Below are 21,378 nucleotides of genomic sequence, written 5' to 3'. Positions count from 1 at the left end.
TCCTCCTTGACTTAATCATTCTAATTATACTTGGAGAAGAGTAAAAAGTTATGAAGCTCCTCATTATGCAGTTTTCTCCAACCTCCTGTGATTTAATCCCTCTTTGGTCTATATATTCTCCTCAGCACCCTGTTCTCAAACACCCCTAGTCTGTGTTCCTCCCTTAATGTCAGAGACCAAGTTTCACACCCATACAGAACCACAGGCAAAATTATAGTTTTATATATTCTAATTTTTATGTTTTTGGACAACAGAAGAGAAGACAAAAGGTTCTGGACTGAATGGTAGCAAGCATTACCCGAGTTCACTCTCCTCTTAATTTCCATACAAAATTTAATAAAAATTGAAGACGAAAGCTCGATTTATGGGAGTTTGCGGATGACTTGTTAATTTTCACGTAATTGTAAGCAGAGGCAGAGGGTCTGTGTGCCGGAGATCGATAGTGCGTTTCTGCCGTGTGAATGTGTGTATGTGACCCTTAATCATGTGGAATGACGGCAGTAGTTCGTGTCTCAAGCCGTTAGATTGCACCCGCGTCGATTAGAAACGTTAATGCAATATAAATGTTTCCCTTAACGCTAAAGTATAGCTGTCGTGATATCTGAATTTATTTTCACGTCTGAGCCTTGCCTTTCTCTGTAGAAAGGAACTTTTGTCACCTTAAATTGGATTACACGGTAACGCTTCTGACTTGCGTTTTGGAGGTTCCCGGTTCTTATCTCAGCCAGGACGCCAAGTTCAGGTTCCCCTTAGTTTTTTCTCAGTTCCTCCACGTAAATATCAGGATATTCCCTTCAGTTAGGTCACTCCCACTTCTGACCGTGTCCTTTCCAAGGCATTCGCTACTATCCAGTAATTACACCCTGTGTACTGATAATTCATTCATCAGTAATCTGTCAAGACGACAGGTCCACAGTCTGTTCCAAAACAGTTCCTCCACTTGATGCGATCTAGAGCTTTCTCCTTCAAATGAAAATATCCTCTTCTGTCCCCAAGGTCATCCAGCATCTTCTTACGTCTTCTTCCTCGTCTTCTTGTCACTTCTATCTGCCCCTCTATCTTTCCTTCAATAACTTCTTTTAGAAGGCAGTTTCTGCGTAAAACATGACCAATCCAATTAGCCTTCCGTTTTCTTATTTCGTGTAGGATATTCCTCTGACTCTAATTAACACTTCTTCATTTCTCACATAATCGGTCCAACTGAGCTTCTCCATCCTTCTCCAACACCACATTTCGAAGCTTTCGAGGTGTTTCTGATCTACTGCCCTAAGTTACTGATAATATCATCAAATAAATTATAAATCACAAAGTATTTTAAATTTGGGTAGCAGCTGGCTTTGAATTGGTGTCCCGTTTTTCAGAAGAAAGGAAAGCTTTACAAAATAGTGCTTCTATATCATCCATCCATCTATATATCTGTCTGTATGCCTGGCACTACGCGCCTTTGTTGGACCTTGGCCGCTTTTTCTGTTTGTTAAGCCTGTATACAGTCTGTAGGACTCCTTATACGTGGGATCAGCCCGTCGCAAGGACAGCACAGACACAGAATAAACGCACACAGGCATCCATGCCTCGGGTGGGATTCGAACCCACGACCCTAGTGTTTGAGCGGGAGAAGACAGTTTATGCCTTAGACCGCGCGACCAGTGTGATCTGCCTTCTGTATCATGTTTCATCGTAATGAAATCTTAATAGTTTCTTCATTTTATAGAAATTTGTGCCGAGGTCTTCCCCCCGTCACAGTAACTGTATTGAGGAAGAGACAGAGTGGCTCTGACTGTAGGTGCAGAGGAACCCACTTACGAGTCATTTTGAGAGCGAAACACTTCGACGTACGCGGTGACCGTCGGTAGTTGTTATTGCGAGTGGATCATAGACCTGTAACAGGGAACTGACGCGAGCTACATAGAGTACCTGATACTCACCCACCGAAGGAGCTGAAACAGGCCTGCAAAGTGCCCGCCACAACTGAATATTCTGTTTCTTTAAGGTCCATCTTAATAGTCTTCCCACTCTATACCTGCGTTTTACAAATTGACCCTTCCCTTCGGGGTGTCACCTTAAAGTGCTAAGTGGAATTACTGTCTGTTCCATGTGTGCTACATGCCCAGATCGGCCTAATCCCTTCTACTTGATCGCAAGAATAATATTTGACGAATTCTGTAAACTTATTATGAGCCTCCTCATTACAGAATTTTCGCATCCAGTAGTTGAGTCGCTTGACCGCAGTAAAATAAGACACAGTGCTAGAATGAGAAGAGTGTAAAAAATTGAAGCCAGATCTGTCATGAGCAAAGTTTCGGTGGTGAACATGCGGATCTCCTTAAAACTGTGTCATTGAGTAGAAATATTGTTCCATTTGATTAAAGTAATCAAAAAGATTCGGAAGTCGCCAGACACACGTGGAGACGTCCATGACTTGGAAATTGTGACCGTTGTTCTAGAAAAGTATATGTTTCTGTAGGAACACCCGGCGGCCCGGGTTCGAGCCCAGGTCTGGTCAAGTGTGATTTGTGGTGAACAAAATGGCGCTGGGGCAGGTTTTGTCCGAGTACTTCGGTTTCCCCTGCCGGTCTTCATTCCACCAAATTCTCCATCATCATAATCACCTGGGGCAGGTACAGTAGGCCAATCAGTGGCCTCCGTGCCGAGTGGACCCAACTGGACTCCACCCGCCACTAGCGAATTTAAAAAAGAAGTTTACCACTGCTGCCACCACTACCACTACTTCTTAGATCTACCCTACGTTCCTGGCTTGAAATATCTCCTTTAGTGCTGATTTCAGCCTCACAGATGAGCGCAGTTTGTTCAGTAGGCTGATGCTCTGGAGCAGACACTCCGGCTTCCAGGGCGAACCCCCCCACCCCATACACACACACACACCAACAAATCCACAAGTGAGCCTACTTGTTGACGCCACCGATGTCTGTTTATAGACAGATATAGATAACAAATGCTTCCTCCGACGCCCTTTATAATTGATCATTCGTTAATCATCCAATCTTTCGATTCTGTGTAGTCCAAGCTACTGGAATCGCCGTTAAATAAATGAGAAATAAATAAAAAGACCAACCATACTGATGACATGATAAGGGGTGGAGAGGGGAATGGAACAGTTAACAGGAGTACGCCAGAACGGACACGGGGCAGGTACAGTAGGCAGAGCGCTACGTACGCGACGCACGCTACGTACGCTATGTTCGCTATACGAACAGAAAAATATCTCCCTTTATTGCCAGTGTGACTGGCCACACAGACTTCCGTACGCTACGTACGCTATGTTCCCTATGTTAGCTGCGTCGCAGAGTGTACAAAGCGTACGTAGCATACGTAGCGAACATAGCGTAGCGCTCTGTGTGGCCGAACCTTAACTGAGGCATGAATTTGAAAGCAACTGTGTGAATGCTCAAGTTGGGGGATTGGGGATGCATTTGTTTCTGAGGTTTCTTAGGGACCAAACTGATGTATTCCTACAGATCTGGACTTCTATTCCGAAGATATGCAGCTCGAATATCGGTCCTCAAGGGTTTTCTTGTATTTCTTCAGTGTCACTAGCGAGGATAGTATCGTCAGATATGATAGTAGCTCCTACTTGTGCTCATCACCCCACCTCATTTGTCTCGTATAAGCTCTCCATCTGAGGTCCGTAGTTAACCACCATATAGTATTTCAAAACGTTACATAAAATGGCGCTAGTGTCTCTATAACCCCACTATTTCGCACGGCGGCCATGTTTGTAAATTAAAGCTGCGAACTTGGGGTGGCCTCCATCGCTCTGAAGTTTATGCAGTTTCGTGAAACTCAAGGGAGAAGAGGCTACAAACAGCCAATATATTAACGTGACCCTTTTTTTGCTGAGTCACCCTGTAGGGTTAAGCTTATTGGCCTCCAGCCATATGTTGAACAGTGTAATAACCCGGGGATGAACAAAGAAGGCCCCACTAATTGTAACCATCCCTAAGAGAGGCGCTGGTAGCCATTCTTATGCTAATAACATGAATCACAGTCGCCTCTAACAAGATAATCACATCTCTCCAATATAATTGAAAACATTTCGTTATAAGATAAAGAGAAACCCAAGTTTGAAGAACAACGAACAATAACCTTTATGAATACAATGTGAGGTGGGATACTCTGAGTGGCCCATTCTTCGAACCTGATGGCTTTGAGTTCGAATTTTAATGAAGTAACAAGTTTAGTTCCCCCACCCCCTTGGCACTACAGCCCAAGTGGGCCTAGGCGTACCTACATGAACTTCTCCGAGTTTAGCTTTATTGTCTTCTGAATAATTTTCGGGTCACTCCTAAGTCTGTGTTGTGTTGTTGTGTTGTTGTACTTATATTCTCTTTAATCTGAGGTAGTGATCTTAAATATGGTTTTCATGAAGATACATCAAGAGCCCCTCGATGTTCGTTAGCCAATAGAAATGTGAACTGTGCCACAAAAATAATAATTCAAAATTGATGTTTTGGACATTGTGCATCGTCATAATTGTTATCTAAGACAGCGTTTCGGAGACTAGACTCTTGTCTCAGTCCAAAAAATATATATACCACAAAAATATTTTACGCTTACAAACAACAGATTTAAATGATTAATTATTGTATAAATATGCAATTCATTGTATCTGAAAGGTGAAATTTTTACACGTGCTCCTGTATATACAAATGGAAGCGTCCTTTGAATGTCATTCGCTAGGCAGAAATTTGTTAAACGAAAACGAATGTTCCTTTAATTCAGAAGTAATCATTGAAAACACTGCGTCCCGAGATAACAAAGGTAAAGCTATCCCTGTAACAAGCCGTGGAGGCTCATAGGGTTGTGATACTATCGAGGCTCCTTCATTTTCTATGAAATCGTCTCACAGATGTCGGTGAGGTCAGCCTTACGCACCGGCCGCCCTTTACCCCCAGGATGATTTCTCGTACTCATTTCCGTTAGAGGCTGAGTCGACCCCAAGTCCGTAGTGAGGCCGGAATGATTAGGTCAACTGAAGAATCTAATGACATCATTGGGAATCGAACCCGCGACCTTCCGGATTGTATCATAGTGCCTCAACCAACTACGCTACCGTGTGCCCCCGACCTGAGATAATACACATATATAAATAATAGTCTTAAGAAATTCGAATTGCCTCAGTCATAACAGTGACTGAGCTATAGAATGGACGACTGGGGTTCGATTCCCGGCAGAGACTAGACTTTTCCTTTGTCACCACGTCCACACCGGTTCTGGGTCTCACCCATCCTTTTATCCAATGAGTACCCGGAGGTAAAGCGGCTGTGGAGTGAAGCTGGCCAATGTTCTTATTGTATCGAGATCAAGAGTGCTTTGATTTTTGCACCACTCCAACCGTTCATGTTTATGGTGTCGTGTTTAATTAAGCACAGGGAAGATTTTGAAATGCTAGAAGATATGTGAGCCGGTCACGGTAGCCAAGCAGTCAAAGGCGTGCACTGTCTTCGCTCGCTCGGAAGCCGGGATCGTGGGTTCGAATCCCACTCAGGGCATGGATGTTTCTGTACGTTTTTCTGTGTTTATGTACAGGTAGAGGCCTTTCGTCGAGCTGATCACCCGCCCAAGGAGTCCTACCGAATGTGTAAGATCTAGAAAAACCGAAGCGAACGGAGAAGTTCATGGAGGTAGGCCTAGGCCCTCTGGGGCTGTAGTGCCAAGGAAAAAAAACTACCGCTCTTGCTAATTAACACACTAATGATAATTGGGTGGGACTAAGTCCCTTGTATTGCGGCCACTTCTGGCCTATTGTACCAGAATTAACACACTAACAACAGCATGTACAAAGTCTCAGTCTGCAGTGTCTTCACCAGTCGTTGTCTGGTAACGGCTTCAACGCCGTAGATCCCTCAGTTTCCGTGTTCGTGTCTTTACTGGCAGGCGAATGTTTCACAAATAACCAAACTCTAGACTTTTCCCGCTAATAACAACTCTACACGGACCGCATAAGAAACACATCCCAATAGTTATTCTATTATTGCGTCATGTTGCTATCACTCGGACCACGTAGAAAACACCGCTTCCCAGTTTGTGCAGTGTTGCATGTTAGGAATCTGTTGCGGCCATTACCTAGCAACGGCCGTTGTTTACAGAGTCATTACTCGGCAACGGGTCTGCATGCTACATTATACAATAAGAGAAGCAAGAAGATACTTGAAAGGATGTGTTTTTCTATCTTTGGATTGAGGACTTTGTCCGCTGAATTTCTTGCCATTCTGTGCAGCCCCCGCAATGTATGCAGTATGTGTCATGCAGTGTAATCTTCTCCAGAGCAAGGCGAAATCGTCCAGAAGGGAAGCAACTCGACCCTATTCCTCCCCTAAAGGAGAATACCGACGAGGGTAAATTCTTTTTCAACCTTTCGAATTTTAAACAAAGAGTGGTCAGAAGATTGCAGAACGTCTAGTCAGTAAGGCCATCAGAGAGACTAGACAGATTGGGAACAGTTTTTATGAGGTTTCAGTTGCAGAATTTTCTCTCAATGGCAAAGTTGTCGTTGCGATTAACTAATCAAGTACTACGCCGTGAAGCTGTGTGGGGGGATTGGATATAAAGATTCACATCTTCTTGACCGCGGCACTTCTTGCGGGTTAGTTAAGACGGAGGCAGCTAACTTTAATTTTCAGAAGCAGACCATAGCTGGATACTGATCGTGCTGATGACCAAGTATCTAATAATCTCTGTGCATTGACCCGGGCATGTCAACGTTAAGTAACCACTTGAAGCAGATTTTTTCCTGATATCATCATATGACCAATATTATCAGGGCATCCTCCGCCTTTTTTTGTGGAATGTCTTCACAAAACCTCGCCAGTGGACCATATCTTTTGCCAGTTGAATCCAACCTACATCTTCATACCCTGTTTATATAAGATACATTTTAATATTATCATATCCACTCCTAAGTCTCACAACTGTATCTTCCTGTTAGGTTTTGCTACTAAAATTTAATATGCATTTATTATTTCCATGCATACTACATGTCATGTTCGTCTCATCCTTCTGTATTTGTCCGTAAAAGTATTCAGTGAAGAAAGGCCGTGCCATAGCTCAAGCGGTTAGTAGCTGGCTTCCCACGGCGGCGGCCCGGTTTCGATCCCGGGTCTGGTCAAGTGGGATTTGTGTTGGACAGAGTGGCGCCGGGGCGGGTGTTCTCCGAGTACTTCGGTTTCCTCTGCCAATCTTCATCCCACCAAATTTTCCATCATCATAATCACCCCGGGCGGATACAATAGGCCAATCAGTGGCCGCCTTGCCGAGTGGACCCAGCTGGACTTTACCCCCCAGAAAGCGAAACCAAAACTCGACCTCAGGTTTTCACTTGGGGCTTCACCCTGCACAATAAGAATATGCAGACTACTGGTTGCTTGATTGACTTACTCTTCTTTCCTGAAAATGGGGACACTATGTTGCGCCAAAACATCTGTGAACTTCTACCAGACTGCAAGTCTTCACATCCCGGAAAGTAGAAGTCTTCATAGTCACGGATGTGAGAAAGACATGTAGCTTTGTTATCAGGCTTTAAGCAGAGCTGACCTCTTCCACGGTAAATAGTAAATAGTTGAAATAAATTAGGGGTTTAAGGTATTTATATAGTTGCTGCTTGTGTACGTGAGCGGTCCGTTTGATGGGCCACTGATTTTGTATTTGCCGTGTGAGGGGTGGGTTCTCTCAACCCACGACATGGCGTGCCGTCACGTGATTGAGATACATGTGCGTGTTTTGTCTCTCAGCAACATGCGAGTTTCAAACCGACAGTCCTTCCCCCATCCGAAATCGTTTATATTGCATTCTTGATTCCTGGGTAAGGAGGATGACATGAACAGGGCGTGTAGCATGCATGGAGGAGAAGAGGGATGCAATTGAGATACTGGTGGAAAAGCCAGAGAGAAAGAAACCACTAGTACAGCTTAGATGTAGCTGGAAGGAAAATATTAAAAGTGATCATAGGAAAACATGATGGGGCGGTATGAAGTAGATTGTTCATCTATTATGTCAAAATCCACACTGATTATCCCCACTAGTCTTCTGCTTGTAGAATTCACCTTCTCTGGGGGTTTAGAATCACAGAGAGGTTACATCTAAGTCGAATAACTACCGACTACTTGAATTCCTTAATGGCTTTACTTCGTTCAATTTGTTCTTGTGAATGCATTTACGTTGAACGTCAGATGTTTCTTTTTATTCAAACAGTATTTGACCGAATTGTGCTTGCTCCTGAATATAAGGCACCACAAAATTGTCATCAGACTCGTCTCTGTACAGACCACTGATCCCAATATCAGTCACTACACAAGATGAACAGCGGGGCATGATCAAGGGGCAAACACTCACCTAAAATACAGAAGAATAGAATTGCCAGCATTAGTGCAGTGATGTGCCTCACTAAACGTCCACAACTGCATGACAATCCTGCACATTGCTAACTTGATATGAACCGGAAGAAAAGGGAACACACTGAGACGGAAAGAAAATATGAGGAAATATCAACAAATTGTTTCAATATCAATCAAATTAAGACGGCGCTCCATGTTAGCTACTGCTCCACAAATACACGATAAATTTACAAAATGCTGATTTTATTTTCAAATAATTTAATCAAATATCTTTTAAAACTTTTCAACAGTGAACTAAGACACGATAGCAAATACATTTTCATTACTCTACCAGCTCTGTTGGCATAGCTACTGGTTACGGGATGAACGGCCGAGGGATCGGTGTTCGAGTCCCAATTGGCAAGATTTTTTACCCTCCACGTCTTCCAGACCGGTTGTGGGACCCACCCAACCTCATATCCAATGTGTTCTGGGCGATCTTTCCGCGGGAGGATAAAGCGGCGCGGGGCGTGAAGCTGAGCACTCACCTCCAAATAGAGCCTAGGTGAAGAACCTGTAGATCTATACACCCACTCTCCCATACGTCTCATGGCGTAGTGCTTAATCAGTTAGCCACATGAAATTTACCTTCCCTTTCAGTTTTGTACACATCGTTGTACAGCTGTAAACACTGGTCAGTATAAAACAAAAATTGCAGTCAGCTGAAAATAATGTATACATAATTAATATATTTGTATACAGAGGTGTGTAGACTGCCTATCCCATACACCACGTGAATAAATGGCTTTTACACATGAATTATACAAAATACATTGAAGAGTTTCACATTAAAGTAGACAGCTCTCAACTTATTGAACATTCCTGTACACATTTAATTTAAAGTTGTTTATTGCTAATGCAAATGCATTTAGATTTTCGATATTGTCATGGGAAAGTGTGCACTTTATGTTCAGGTAAATATGCTATTGAAGCCGATCCCAGTGGCGGTGCGGTATAAGGCATGAACTGTCTTCGCCCGCTCGAACACTGGGGTCGTGGGTTCGAATCACATTCAAGGCCTGGATGTCTGTGTTCTTTTATTCTGTGTTTGTGTTGTTCTGTCCCCCGTCCAAGGAATCATACCGACTGTGTAATAGATTAAGAAACTGAAAATCGATCAGGGTCCAACAAAGGGCTGTATAGCCGAAGATTAATGATTAAATGAATAAATTATATTCAAATGATCAAACTCACAATCCAGGTCATCTTCTATCTCCACAGCTTCGGTCTTACAGTGAAGTATGGCAAGCTCCTCGCCCCTCGTAGTCGATTTGTTCATTGCAGTGTTCATCCCTTCGTTAACCGCAGTTTCCGCAAGTTTCTGTCAAAACTACAATCCATTTTGATGTGCATTTATTCCGTGTTTCCTCATTTATCTTGTTCCTTCCCTCTTTCTTACTTCATTTACTGTCAAATCACCGTCCTGTTTGTCCTAATTATCGCATCCAGACAGCAGATGCAGTAGGGCCCTAGCCAACCAATTTTTTTTTCTTAGCACTAGAGCCCCAGTGGGCCTAGGCCTACCTCCATGAACTTCTCCGTTCACTTCGGTTTTTCTAGATCTTACACATTCGGTAGGACTCCTTGGACAGGTGATCAGCTCGTCGCAAGGCCTCTACCTGTGCACAAACACAGAAAAACGCACACACACAAACTAAACATCCATGCCCTGAGTGGGATTCAAACCCACGATCCCGGTTTCCGAGCGAGCGAAGACAGTACATGCCTTACACCGCTCGGCTACCGTGACCAGCCAACCAACCAAATTAGTAGTGACAATGATCTGCAGACTTGCATGATACCCAACTTGAGTATTCAGAACTTGTGCTAGTCACTCACATTCTTCCTATAAGCCACGCGTACATTGCTGAGAAAATCCTGTTTGGCTGGCGTGCAACATGGCGCTTCCATTTGATATGCCGCATGCAATACCTGAATTAGCGGTAGCCAACCTATGAAACACATATTTGTGACGTGCAGGTTATCATTGTTTGTGATTCTGAAAAAAAAAGAAGAAAATGCTTGATACTGTGGAATGATTTGATAACACCGTCCAGTGTGACTCGATTGTGTATATTAAATGCCCTTACATGTATCGGTCAATTTATGACCATCTTCAAAAGACTACTATTATAAAGGTCATAGTACATCAAATCTAGTCAAAACTTTTATATGAATATTTTAAGTAAAATATAGTTGAGTTAGAAAATATTGAAATTCTTAATATATAAAATCTTAAACCACTAAGGTTCGTGTCTTCATGCCTCTTCTACTGACGGGAGATACCCTTAGGAGTATGGACTGTGCTCATGAGTTGCTTCTCCTTTCGCTAGTTCCTCAACACAAGATGAATAATTAGGAAATCGGACAGACTTATAAACCAGATTTAGAGCCGTACTAACTATCTGCTTTGGTGTTTATAATGATCTCCATTTATCATGATCGAAACAGGCCAAAACATATTAAGCAACTGGCTAATTTTATGGAATAAAATTCGTACGACTGTTACATATAGAAATGTATGGACGGTTTCCAGTCACATTTGAAATAGTATATTTAAGGGAAAGTAGCACCTTTACAAAATTTATTGTTGCCTTTATATTTGTTAGAACTACTGGAAATATTTCCATTCGTGTGTTGCGGATCCTGTTGTATATGTCACTAATATGTAAATATGTCCGTCGATCACAACTTTATACTTTCGATAAATAACTGATAAAAGCAAATTATTGATAAATTGGTTTAATTTATTAAAATATCCCAAATTATGCAACAGCAAACACATCAATAGCAGCGAAACCCCACCAAAAAACAAAATAAAAGAATGCATAAAAAATAAAATAAAATTTTTATATATAAAGAAACAACAATTAAATAAAATCATATAATCAGTACAAATCAACAGCGCGAACAAAGGGGGTACACATGGAATGGCATCTTTCAGAATATTACAGAATAATGGATGAACAAACCTACCCGCAACAGAAACACAAAACGATAAACATCCGCAAACGCGTGGAGAACCTAACAAACATCAAAGTTACCAAGGGCGAAATGCAATTCTTAAACAAAGGCCTAAAATAGATCTGCATTATAAGCACGAAAACTGGATAAAACCCCAAACTATTCAAGCAGACACCGCAATGTACCAACTTAACGAAGCAGAACAAATATACAAGGGACAGATAATGGCAAATAACTTGCAGAAAATTATCAACAAAGAAGTAACACAAAAGAAAAGCACAACTCTAAAAATATAAGATTTGAGGTTTTCACGGCGCCACATCGCAGAAGACGGCGTTCTTAAACACTAAGAATGAAACACAAAATACGCGAGAGAAATCTTATCAATAGTATAACAAAGGAAATTAATAAAATCATTTAATAATAACAAAAGTAGGAAACACTGTAGTCACGAAACGAATATAATAAAAAAGTCGAGGAATTTATATCGCACAATACGTATCTTTACTAAAACTGCCACAGGACAATAACCTGATCAGTAATTCCACAAAATTGAAATACACTAACACGAATCCCAGTGCACCACACATATACGGGACAATAAAATTACATAAATACAATGAACCAATTCGACACATAGTTAAACAGCCAAGTATATAAATCTAGCAATATACACAGTAAAGAAACAAAAGATATAATACAACTACCAGGCACCTTTATCCTACACAATTCCATGAACCTCATCCATAGACTTAAAGCGATTCACATAAGTAACAACGTAAAGCTATGCTTTTTTGACATCACGAATATGTACACAAATATCCCTACAAAAGAATTTACCGACGTAATCAAAACATCCTAGAAATGACACATCATAAAAACAAAAGAAGAACTAGTTATGTTAATAAACACAATTAGAAACCGAAACTGCTGACTGTTCAACAAGCAATACAATAAGCAAGACGAGGGATTAGCAATGGGAACTCCAACTTCAGCAGTCTTGGCGCAAATATTTAACCAACACCTTCAACATACCGGCATCATTAATATATTCAAAAACACATCGATTACAGCAGATACGTTGATGATTTACTGATCATACTCTCATCCAACGAAAACATTACCAATATCGAGAACACCATAGCAGACTTCAACACTATACACCCTAATATCTAATTCACAATCGAAAACGGAACACAAAACAAATAAACTTACCTATTCTTAACCATTACAAACATCCACAAGACACTCACATTTAACATATTTAGAGAACCCACACCTGCATATATGATTACTCTTGTCACCCACGAGAACATAAGAACGCCGTAATTAACCACCTCACCAACCGCATGAACAAATACCCAAACACAAACAAGAACAACAAATTACAACATATGATAACAAGACTACATAACAAGAACTATCCTATTTGAAACACGAAATAAAACGTAAATCAAACCATATGGAACAGAAATCACCACCAGAAACAAACAAAAATGGGCCACCTTTGCAATTATCGGAAATGAAACAAGAATCATCGCAAGAGTGTTTAAAAATACAGATACACGGACATAATTTAAAACCACAAAAGCGATAAGAATCGTATAAAACCAAAAAAAAAACACATTTAGATACTTTTAATGAAAGTGACATTTACAAATTAAAATGTAACGATTGCCCGTTAAAGTACGTAGGGCAAACAGACAGAAATCTTCGTACACACATTAAGGAACACCTTCAGTTAATACAGACTAATAAATCAAACTCCAAATTGCACAACACACGTACGATAAAGTAGAGAAAATAACGGATAAACTCCACATCAAAAAGGGGGCTCCGTCCTAAATACGTGGGAACGCTTTTATATACACGATCTTAGTACATCAAAACTACAAATGAACGACACGCACTTAGACACACATAACCCCATATTTAATATAATTATAAAACATATCCCACATAATAAAAAACCATTCCCCCGTCCCTAGCGCAAATCTCAGTTCACTCTGAATAACGTAACCAGACACAGCGTACAGCATCGGAGCAACTGTGGCACCACACGTAATTATATCAGTTAATAACACATCTACACCAAATTCCCATTCACATTACATTAACATCACATGAAACCCATTTTTCAGAAAACCATAAACGAACTCCACTGCGTTAAAAACTTACTAACAAAGAATAGCAGGGCCGCGCCATAGCTCAAGCGGTTAGTCGCTGGCTTCCCACCGCGGCGGCTCGTGTTCGATCCCGGATCTGGTCAAGTGGGATTTGTGGTGGACAAAGTGGCGCTGGGGCAGGTTTTCTCCGAGTACTTCGGTTCCCCTGCCAATCTTCATTCCACCAATTGCTCTACAATCACCCTCGCCTATCATCTTGGGCCGGTACAATAGGCCAGAAGTGGCCGCAGTACAAGGGACTTAGTCCCACCCCACTAGCAATAAAAAAAAGCAAAGAATAGCAAATAAGAACGTGATCAGTGAGTCCACCACAGAACGCCAAAAAGAGTAATTTTACACACACAAAGCTACAAGAAAAACATACAACACAACTATTCCCTCATAATATAGTCTTAATTATTTTTTTTCGGATAAAACACCCGTGCAGGGCGACACCCATGCCATTAGTATCAACGACGTATACCGCATAACATCAATATTTGCATACTGCGAAACGTCCCATTTCATCCATTCAAAAACACAAAAGACCACTGACACCAACAGCCTCCTCCCCATAAGGACAAAAGTCAGAAAAAATATTACCACCTCCTAGTACACTTCATCCATAAACCCCCTATACCTAAGAAGACAATTAGCAAAAACTGAAAATAATGATTTAGACAAGGTTTACTAAGGCACGAAGAGTATTTTAGCACAGTTAAACATCTTGACCTTATGTAAAAACTTGTTTTATGACAAGACTATTAGCAATGGATCCATTGCATCATGCAGGTAGTAACTAACGTGGATACATTCTGTGGTTTATAAATGCCTGATGATGTCCGTATAAGACCGAAACGTGTAACATGAAAATATTTTAATAAATAAAATTTATTTATCGACACTTTGATTTTGAAAGTATGAATTTGTGATCGACGGATATATTTTACATATTAGTGGAAATATATTTCCCGAATACATTCTTGAGTCGACCTCCGTGTTCATACAGCTGCTTCAGAACTGCCATTGAAAGTAGTTCACATTGTATGGAACCTGAAAGTAATCTTCCTTGCATTTCCTGAATATTTATTATAGCTAGAAAATATCAGAAGAGAAGTTGTATCTCTTTATTATTTGTCTATATTCTGTTTTGTGTCATGCGACATAATTTGCCTCAAACGTATTAACCACATTGAACGAAATAGTGTTTGTGATTTGCAGGTTTCCAGGAGATTTAGTATGGCAAGGTCCTTACTTTCTCTCTTTAAATCTATCAGATTATAAGCATATGATATAATTTGCAGGAAATTTACTGTGACAGGAGCGTCATGTCTGTCAGGCCGCAAACATATTCTGTGACCTGCAGGAGAATTACTATGGCCAGAGCTTTGTTATCTAGTTTTATGTCTGTCAGGCTGTAAGTAATTCTTATGGTTTACAGGAAGTTTACTGTGGTAAAGAGACCATCTGCACTGTGGACGGCCTTCACTTCAACTCCATGTACAACGCCCGCGTTAAGGCTTTCAACAGCACAGGAGAGGGAGAGTACAGCGAACTGATCGGTCTGCAGACAGCAGAAGGTAAGCCTGCATCTAATTTGTTGTGACAGCTAAAATATGATGACTTGTCTGCTACATTGAGATCACGGAAAGAAGTCCCATGCATAGTGGGGATGATGCCATTCGAGAGTTCCTCCACTTTGACCGCTGTTATATTCCCCTCCAGCCACCCTTGGAGTATGCCATCAAGCAAGCAAAAGCTAATGACTGCCTGCATTCGCATGAAGACACTGGCTAGACGAGTAGGAGTGCAGGGATGTACGCTGGAAGCGGGAAGCATAACAGCTCGAGGGAGATATGAAGGAGGTAGTTCCGTGTAACATGTTTCCCTGGCCTAATTCTATCACCAACTTTGCGTAGTATTTTGATCAGACGCAATAGAAACATTTCTAAAATTTCTCCATGTAGCATCCACGATGTATAGACATTTGTAAATTTACTAGTAGGCATGTTACAATTTAAAAAGTGAACGGTAAATACAAAAATAAATCAGCAGTGAGGAATTACATTACTTTATTTCCTTCGTTTAGCTGTTATGAATAATTAAACACGTTTTTTTTTCTTTCTCTGTGGCTCCACAGCCCTTTGAACCTTGAACGGGTGATCAGCTCGTCCCAAGGCCTCTAACAAACACAGAAAAACGCACATACACAAACACTAAACATCCATGCCCTGAGTAGGATTCGAACCCACGATTCCGGCTTCCGAGCGAGCGAAGACAGTGCATGCCTTAGACCGCTCGGCTACCGTGACCGGCGTTCAAGTTCCATACCCACATAAAACAACAGATATGATTATAGTTTTATGTGTAGGAAGCTAAGAGGAAATTATATTTCCCATCCATACAGTCCAATTTTAATTCAACATACGAGTAAAAGCAATTTATATAGAAACTATATATTAGTATTCATGTAAAGTGTTTATATCATTATGAAAATTATTACGCGGATATGTCACTTCGAAATATATTGACATCTCTAGTACTGGGGCAGTTATTGTTGCACCAGTTCATGTTCTCCCGGATCGTGTAGATTTCATTTCTGCGTACTTGTGTTAGATCAAGAATTAAGTGGCCTCCGTAGTCTAGAGGTAACGTTCCCACCTTATGACTCGTAGTACGCGGGTTAAAATACCCGGCGGAGGTCGTCGAATTTTTAAGGGCGGAAAAATTCAGGGAACAAGTCCTCCGGGAGGGACTTTAAGCCGTGGGTCCCGTGTCGTAGCTTTACGGCACGTAAAAGAACCTCATATCTCCAAAGGAGGTCACTGAGCCAAATTACGGACGTTTCCCGCCGAACAGCAGTCTCTAATACCTCTGGTAGATGGGGGAAGCATTATAGATACCTCTCAGCTAGTAGAGCCGGTCTCGCTGGCTGTGCGGGACTGATGGTAAGCACCAGTACCGGTAGGGTATAGAGACTGGTAGAAATCATAGAGGGAAGCACAATGGACCAATATAGGTCTAAGTGCATGGGGAAACCCACCCTCTCCAATAACTAACTAACTAACTAGATCAAGAATTCGATTTATGCTGCGGATATTTAGATGGACATCCTTCTCGCATGACATCAGAGTCGAGTCGATGATAGCCCTTCGTCCATCTTTCTCTCGTTGCCCTAAAAGACACTATCATGGCTCTGTAATTGGCGAGAATAAGGTTGTCATAGGATGAACGGTGTGTTTGTTGGGCTTCCCGAGGCTGGATTGGCTGGGTAAGGGTTGCTGACACACGCAGTCCTCCAACTCTCCAGAACTACTCTGCACCCTCTTCATCGTCATCTTCCCTATACGCCTCTGGCAAACCAAATCCACCCACCCTCCCTCGTTGGGGGATGGAGGAAATCGGGAGTCAAAGGAGGGTTAAATGATAGCGAAACAAGAGCTGCAGAGAAATGGGAGAGTCGACTGAAATAAAATTTGAGGGATGTGCATTGGTGGCAGGAAGTTTCTCTTTGTGGTATTATTCCAGACTGTGATGAGTGATCTGTAAAGGAGGGTGGATTACTTTTTATGGAACGTTTGGCACCCTTCGTTTGGAAACTCACAATTATTACATATGGGATCACATGATGAACATGAATGGAATCTTCATTCACATTTATATATAGTATGAACACACAACTTCTGTTTTCGAATCTTGAGTGCACCTTATTTGAGTATTTAAGACTTTACAAAATGGCAGCAGTATAATTGTCATGTAAAACTCTTCGGTTTCCTCCTTACTAAACTGCAAGAGCGTCCATATTTACAAGCATGTTTCGTAACAGCTAATTATGCCAATAGCAGTCGTTATGTCTGCATTTATAAACCGCTGGTTATCAAATATTTGCTATGCACACTGGATTCGCACTACAACGAAAACACGACGAATCAGTAACCGTTTGTAGTGTGTCATTTGTTGCGTAATGTACTCATCGTTAACCTTCTTAGTTCCATCTCGAAATATATTGCCCTCCATTTTGACTTCCAAGTAGTCGTCCACATCATCATCATCACATAAGTTATCCGTAATATACATGAGTGTATATATGCCTTTATATGTGTACATAAGTATTTGTGTGCGCGCATGCTTGCACAACCACAGAGGTTATCTGTATTGGAAACTCAAATTTCATTTAACGGCATTTTTTTTTTTTTTTTGCCTAATGTTCAAAGTAGCGAACTGTATGAGACCGAGATGACTGGTGTTTCGGTAACACTCTAAACTTGTATTTGGGGGGTTCTCAGTTCGAATCTCGGTCCGGACACCCGTTACCGAGAGTGAAGCTTTTATGCTTTTACTCAGTCCCTCCAGGCAAATTCCAGGATAGTATCGAAATTATACCACGACTGCATCCTTCTAGATTCTTTCCATTCCATCCTTCCACTCGAAGCTATGCAGTATAGATATTGATGGAGTCTTAGCTCGTCAAGGAATGTCCTACTTTCCATGAAACCTGATGGCCCCTTGTCATATTCACAAGACCCCGCCAGTTGTCCCTATCCTGAGTTAATTTTTAAGCAGAACTATGTGTTCGTATATTCAGTGAGGAGCCCACAGCAACGCTTTGCTGTCCAGCTGTCAGGGGTTCTAATCGCATCAGAAGCATCGAGGTTACTTATGTAGCATAGCCACCGCGCCTCGTCACAGTCAGCTCCGACCGGCTCACTGTCCCCGATGCTGCATGGTTCCTGTTGCAGGAACGCCGGACTATGAAGCTCAATTGTTTCCCTGCAGACATCTCCAGGAAAAACTGGCTTTGGACTATATCCCCGCACTTAGTTACCCTACTAAGCGGCTTCCGTAGTCTAGAGGTAACGTTCCCACCTCATGACTCGTAGTACGCGGGTTCAAATACCCGGCGGAGGTCGTCGAATTTTTAAGGGCGGAAAAATTCAGGGAACAAGTCCTCCGGGAGGCACTTTAAGCCGTGGGTCCCGTGTCGTAGCTTTACGGCACGTAAAAGAACCTCATGTCTCCAAAGGAGGTCACTGAGCCAAATTACGGACATTTCCCTCCCAACAACAGTCTCTAATACCTTTGGTAGATGGGGGAAGCATTATAGATACCTCTCAGCTAGTAGAGCCGGTCTCGCTGGCTGGACGGGACTGATTGTAAGCACCAGTACCGGTAGGATATAGACACTGGTAGAAATCATAAAGGGAAGTACAATGGACCAATATAGGTCTAAGTGCGTGGGGAAGCCCACCCTCTCCAATAACTAACTAACTAGTTACCCTACTAGAAGCCGTCACCTGCAGTATAATAATATCGTTTATACAAAACAGTATATTTTCTTCCTCATTGCAGTCAAGATATTCAGTTCTCACCATGTAATAAACTTTTCGATACATGTTAGAAATCTACATATAGAAGGTAATCCAACGAAACATTTCAAAATACGTTGATAATTCGTACATCGAATGTTTATCGTATTTATAAACCAATCAGCAATTTAAGAGTACAGTCTTCTGGGATATGACGCCATATAGTCCGTTGAAAATCAGCTCAACTTTTCAGAGAAACACACCGCGTCCATCTTCAGTGTCGAAGAATAAGCCGGATAAGAAACCAGCGTGAAAATAGGTAGCAGAGTGGAAAATTATCCCTTTACTTGGTACTTGTTTTTACGTTAGTTTCTTGCCCGCCCTATTCTTCGACCCTGAAGATGGAGGCAACATATTCCTCCGTAACGTTGGTTAAATTTAACGGGACTACACGGTCTTATATCCCGGAAGATAGTGTTCTTCATAACCACCGGTGTGAGAACCTCAAATCCTACAATGAGTAATGGTTTGCAACTGATATATAAAGAAAATATTCCCTTCAGTTTAATCTTTGAAATACTATGCAAATTATGTTAGAACGCGGATTAAATTGGAAAAAATACTTACGTCTTTTCGCTATTAATTTGCTTTTCCGTCATTTACATGAATGACGAGCGGAGCGTGATACTGACTGTTGAGTAACGTCTCTTTTTGTGAGACCGAGACTGACATTGGACGAAGGTGTGATTTCTTTTCTCAAATATCCGAGTCCGATATTGGACCGATGAGTCGTTTCCTCTATCGTCTGATTGAGCCCAACATTGGACCGGATCGCTGTTTCCTCTGTCACCGAACTAAGGTCGAATTTAGGCCGCGCCATAGCTCAAGCGGTTAGTCGCTGGCTTCCCACCGCGGTGGCCCGGGTTCGATCCCGGGTCTGGTCAAGTGGGATTTGTGATGGGCAATGTGGGGCTAGGGCAGGTTTTCTCCGAGTACTTCGGTTTCCCCTGCCAGTCTTCATTCCACCAATTGCTCCACAATCACCCTCACCTATCTGGGGCTGGTACAATAGGCCAGAAGTGGCTGCAGTACAAGGAACTTAGTCCCACCCCACTAGCAATAAAAAAATGTCGAATTTGGACCTGTGTATGATTTCAACAGATGTAGGGGTGAGCTCGACATTGTGATGGTGATTTGAGCCCTCAAATGTCAAACTGAAGCTGCCTTTTGTCGTCTTGTTTGTTTTGTCCCGAGCAGTGGTGAGAAATTTTCCTAGTTGGCGGATCATATCACCAGCTTAGGTAGTACTAAGCTTTACTTACCATAAATCTCTATCGATGTAAAATTATAAATGTTCTATTTAAGTCTCCCATTTTTACAAATGAAATTAAATCTAAATACTTATGCCTAATATGAGCCGGTCTAGAAAACCGAGATTAACGGCCGTGGGGATCCGTTGCACTGACCACGTGACACCCTCTATCCACAAAAGCTGGCACTAACTTCGTCGACAAGCCGCGGTCGCTCAGTCGGTATAGTTCGCTTGCGGACTACAGGCCACGGAGTTGTTTATTTTTTATAAGTTTACGAGCCATCTCTGAGCCGATTGTCTAGAAAATGTGGGAGCCTCGACGTCTCACAAACCTGTGGGCCTCCACGGCCTGTTACAGGGAGAGATTTACCTTTTTTATGAATTTAAGAAGCTTAAACTCGACAGAAGAAGGTATAGCAACAAAATGTTCTTTTACATAATATTATTTTAACCTTATAACTAATTAAACTGTATTTATAAGTTGCACAAAGAACACATAGTTCCTATGTACGTGTTCTCTCTTTGTCTCTCTCTCTCTCCCGATCTTATACCCGTTGTAACGGACGGTTTGAAAATGTTATCGGGCCGACTTTTCTCCCCCCATGTACGAGTATAGAGGCTACAGAGAGCAAAACGCGTATGACTGATGTGTGTTTTATACAAATAATGTTATTATGATTTACCTCAGGATCATGGAATTCAGACAGTTCTTTTAAGTAATTGAAACATGATTATGCTTTTCGAAAACATTCCGAAACTGTGACTTTTTACTTTGTAAAGTCTTTGGAATTCTAGTAATGGATTAATGAGGGTAATGGACACGATTGTCTCAGGAGACTGGCTTCTTTCAATAATGGAAAGCAGGCGTCGCAAATTCTTTCGAAGTCTCCTTCTATAAACTGTTTTCTGTGAATGAACATCTTCTTCATAATTGTGTGGATACCCGCTAGGTATATCACAAAATCGTATGCAGAAAGCTGGCTGGTGGGGTTATGAATATTTTCTGCGCTGTTGAATCAATCATGATGATGAAAAAATGGTTGAGCCCCTTTCGTCATCAACACGGCGTACCCCAATCCGCTGAGCAAAACAACAGTGTGCTGGTTCATACAGGAAGATAGGCGATAGGAGGCAATAGAATCTCATTACCATAGGAGAGATATAGACTACGCTGAGTTCCATTACGGAAATTACTATCCCGTGTTGGCATCCCCCACTCCTCTCCTACAACCCCCGCGACA

At 41.7% G+C, this 21,378-nt stretch overlaps 1 protein-coding gene across 3 annotated transcripts in view; it reads left to right on the top strand.

The window, feature by feature from the left end:
- LOC111861915 (E3 ubiquitin-protein ligase TRIM9) overlaps positions 1 to 21,378 on the top strand; it is a 422,827-nt gene that overhangs the window by 395,734 nt on the left and 5,715 nt on the right. For all 3 annotated transcript variants that reach the window (XM_023846878.2, XM_023846877.2, XM_033750502.1), the window contains one exon: positions 14,961 to 15,099. In XM_023846878.2, the coding sequence (XP_023702646.1) occupies positions 14,961 to 15,099 (139 nt within the window). The remainder of the gene's footprint in view (positions 1 to 14,960; positions 15,100 to 21,378) is intronic.

This window comes from Cryptotermes secundus, unplaced genomic scaffold (assembly GCF_002891405.2).
Source record: "Cryptotermes secundus unplaced genomic scaffold, Csec_1.0 scaffold39, whole genome shotgun sequence".
NCBI lineage: Eukaryota > Metazoa > Arthropoda > Insecta > Blattodea > Kalotermitidae > Cryptotermes > Cryptotermes secundus.
The sequence above is the reverse complement of the archived record's forward strand: the minus strand, read 5'-3'. Positions and strand labels throughout refer to the sequence as shown.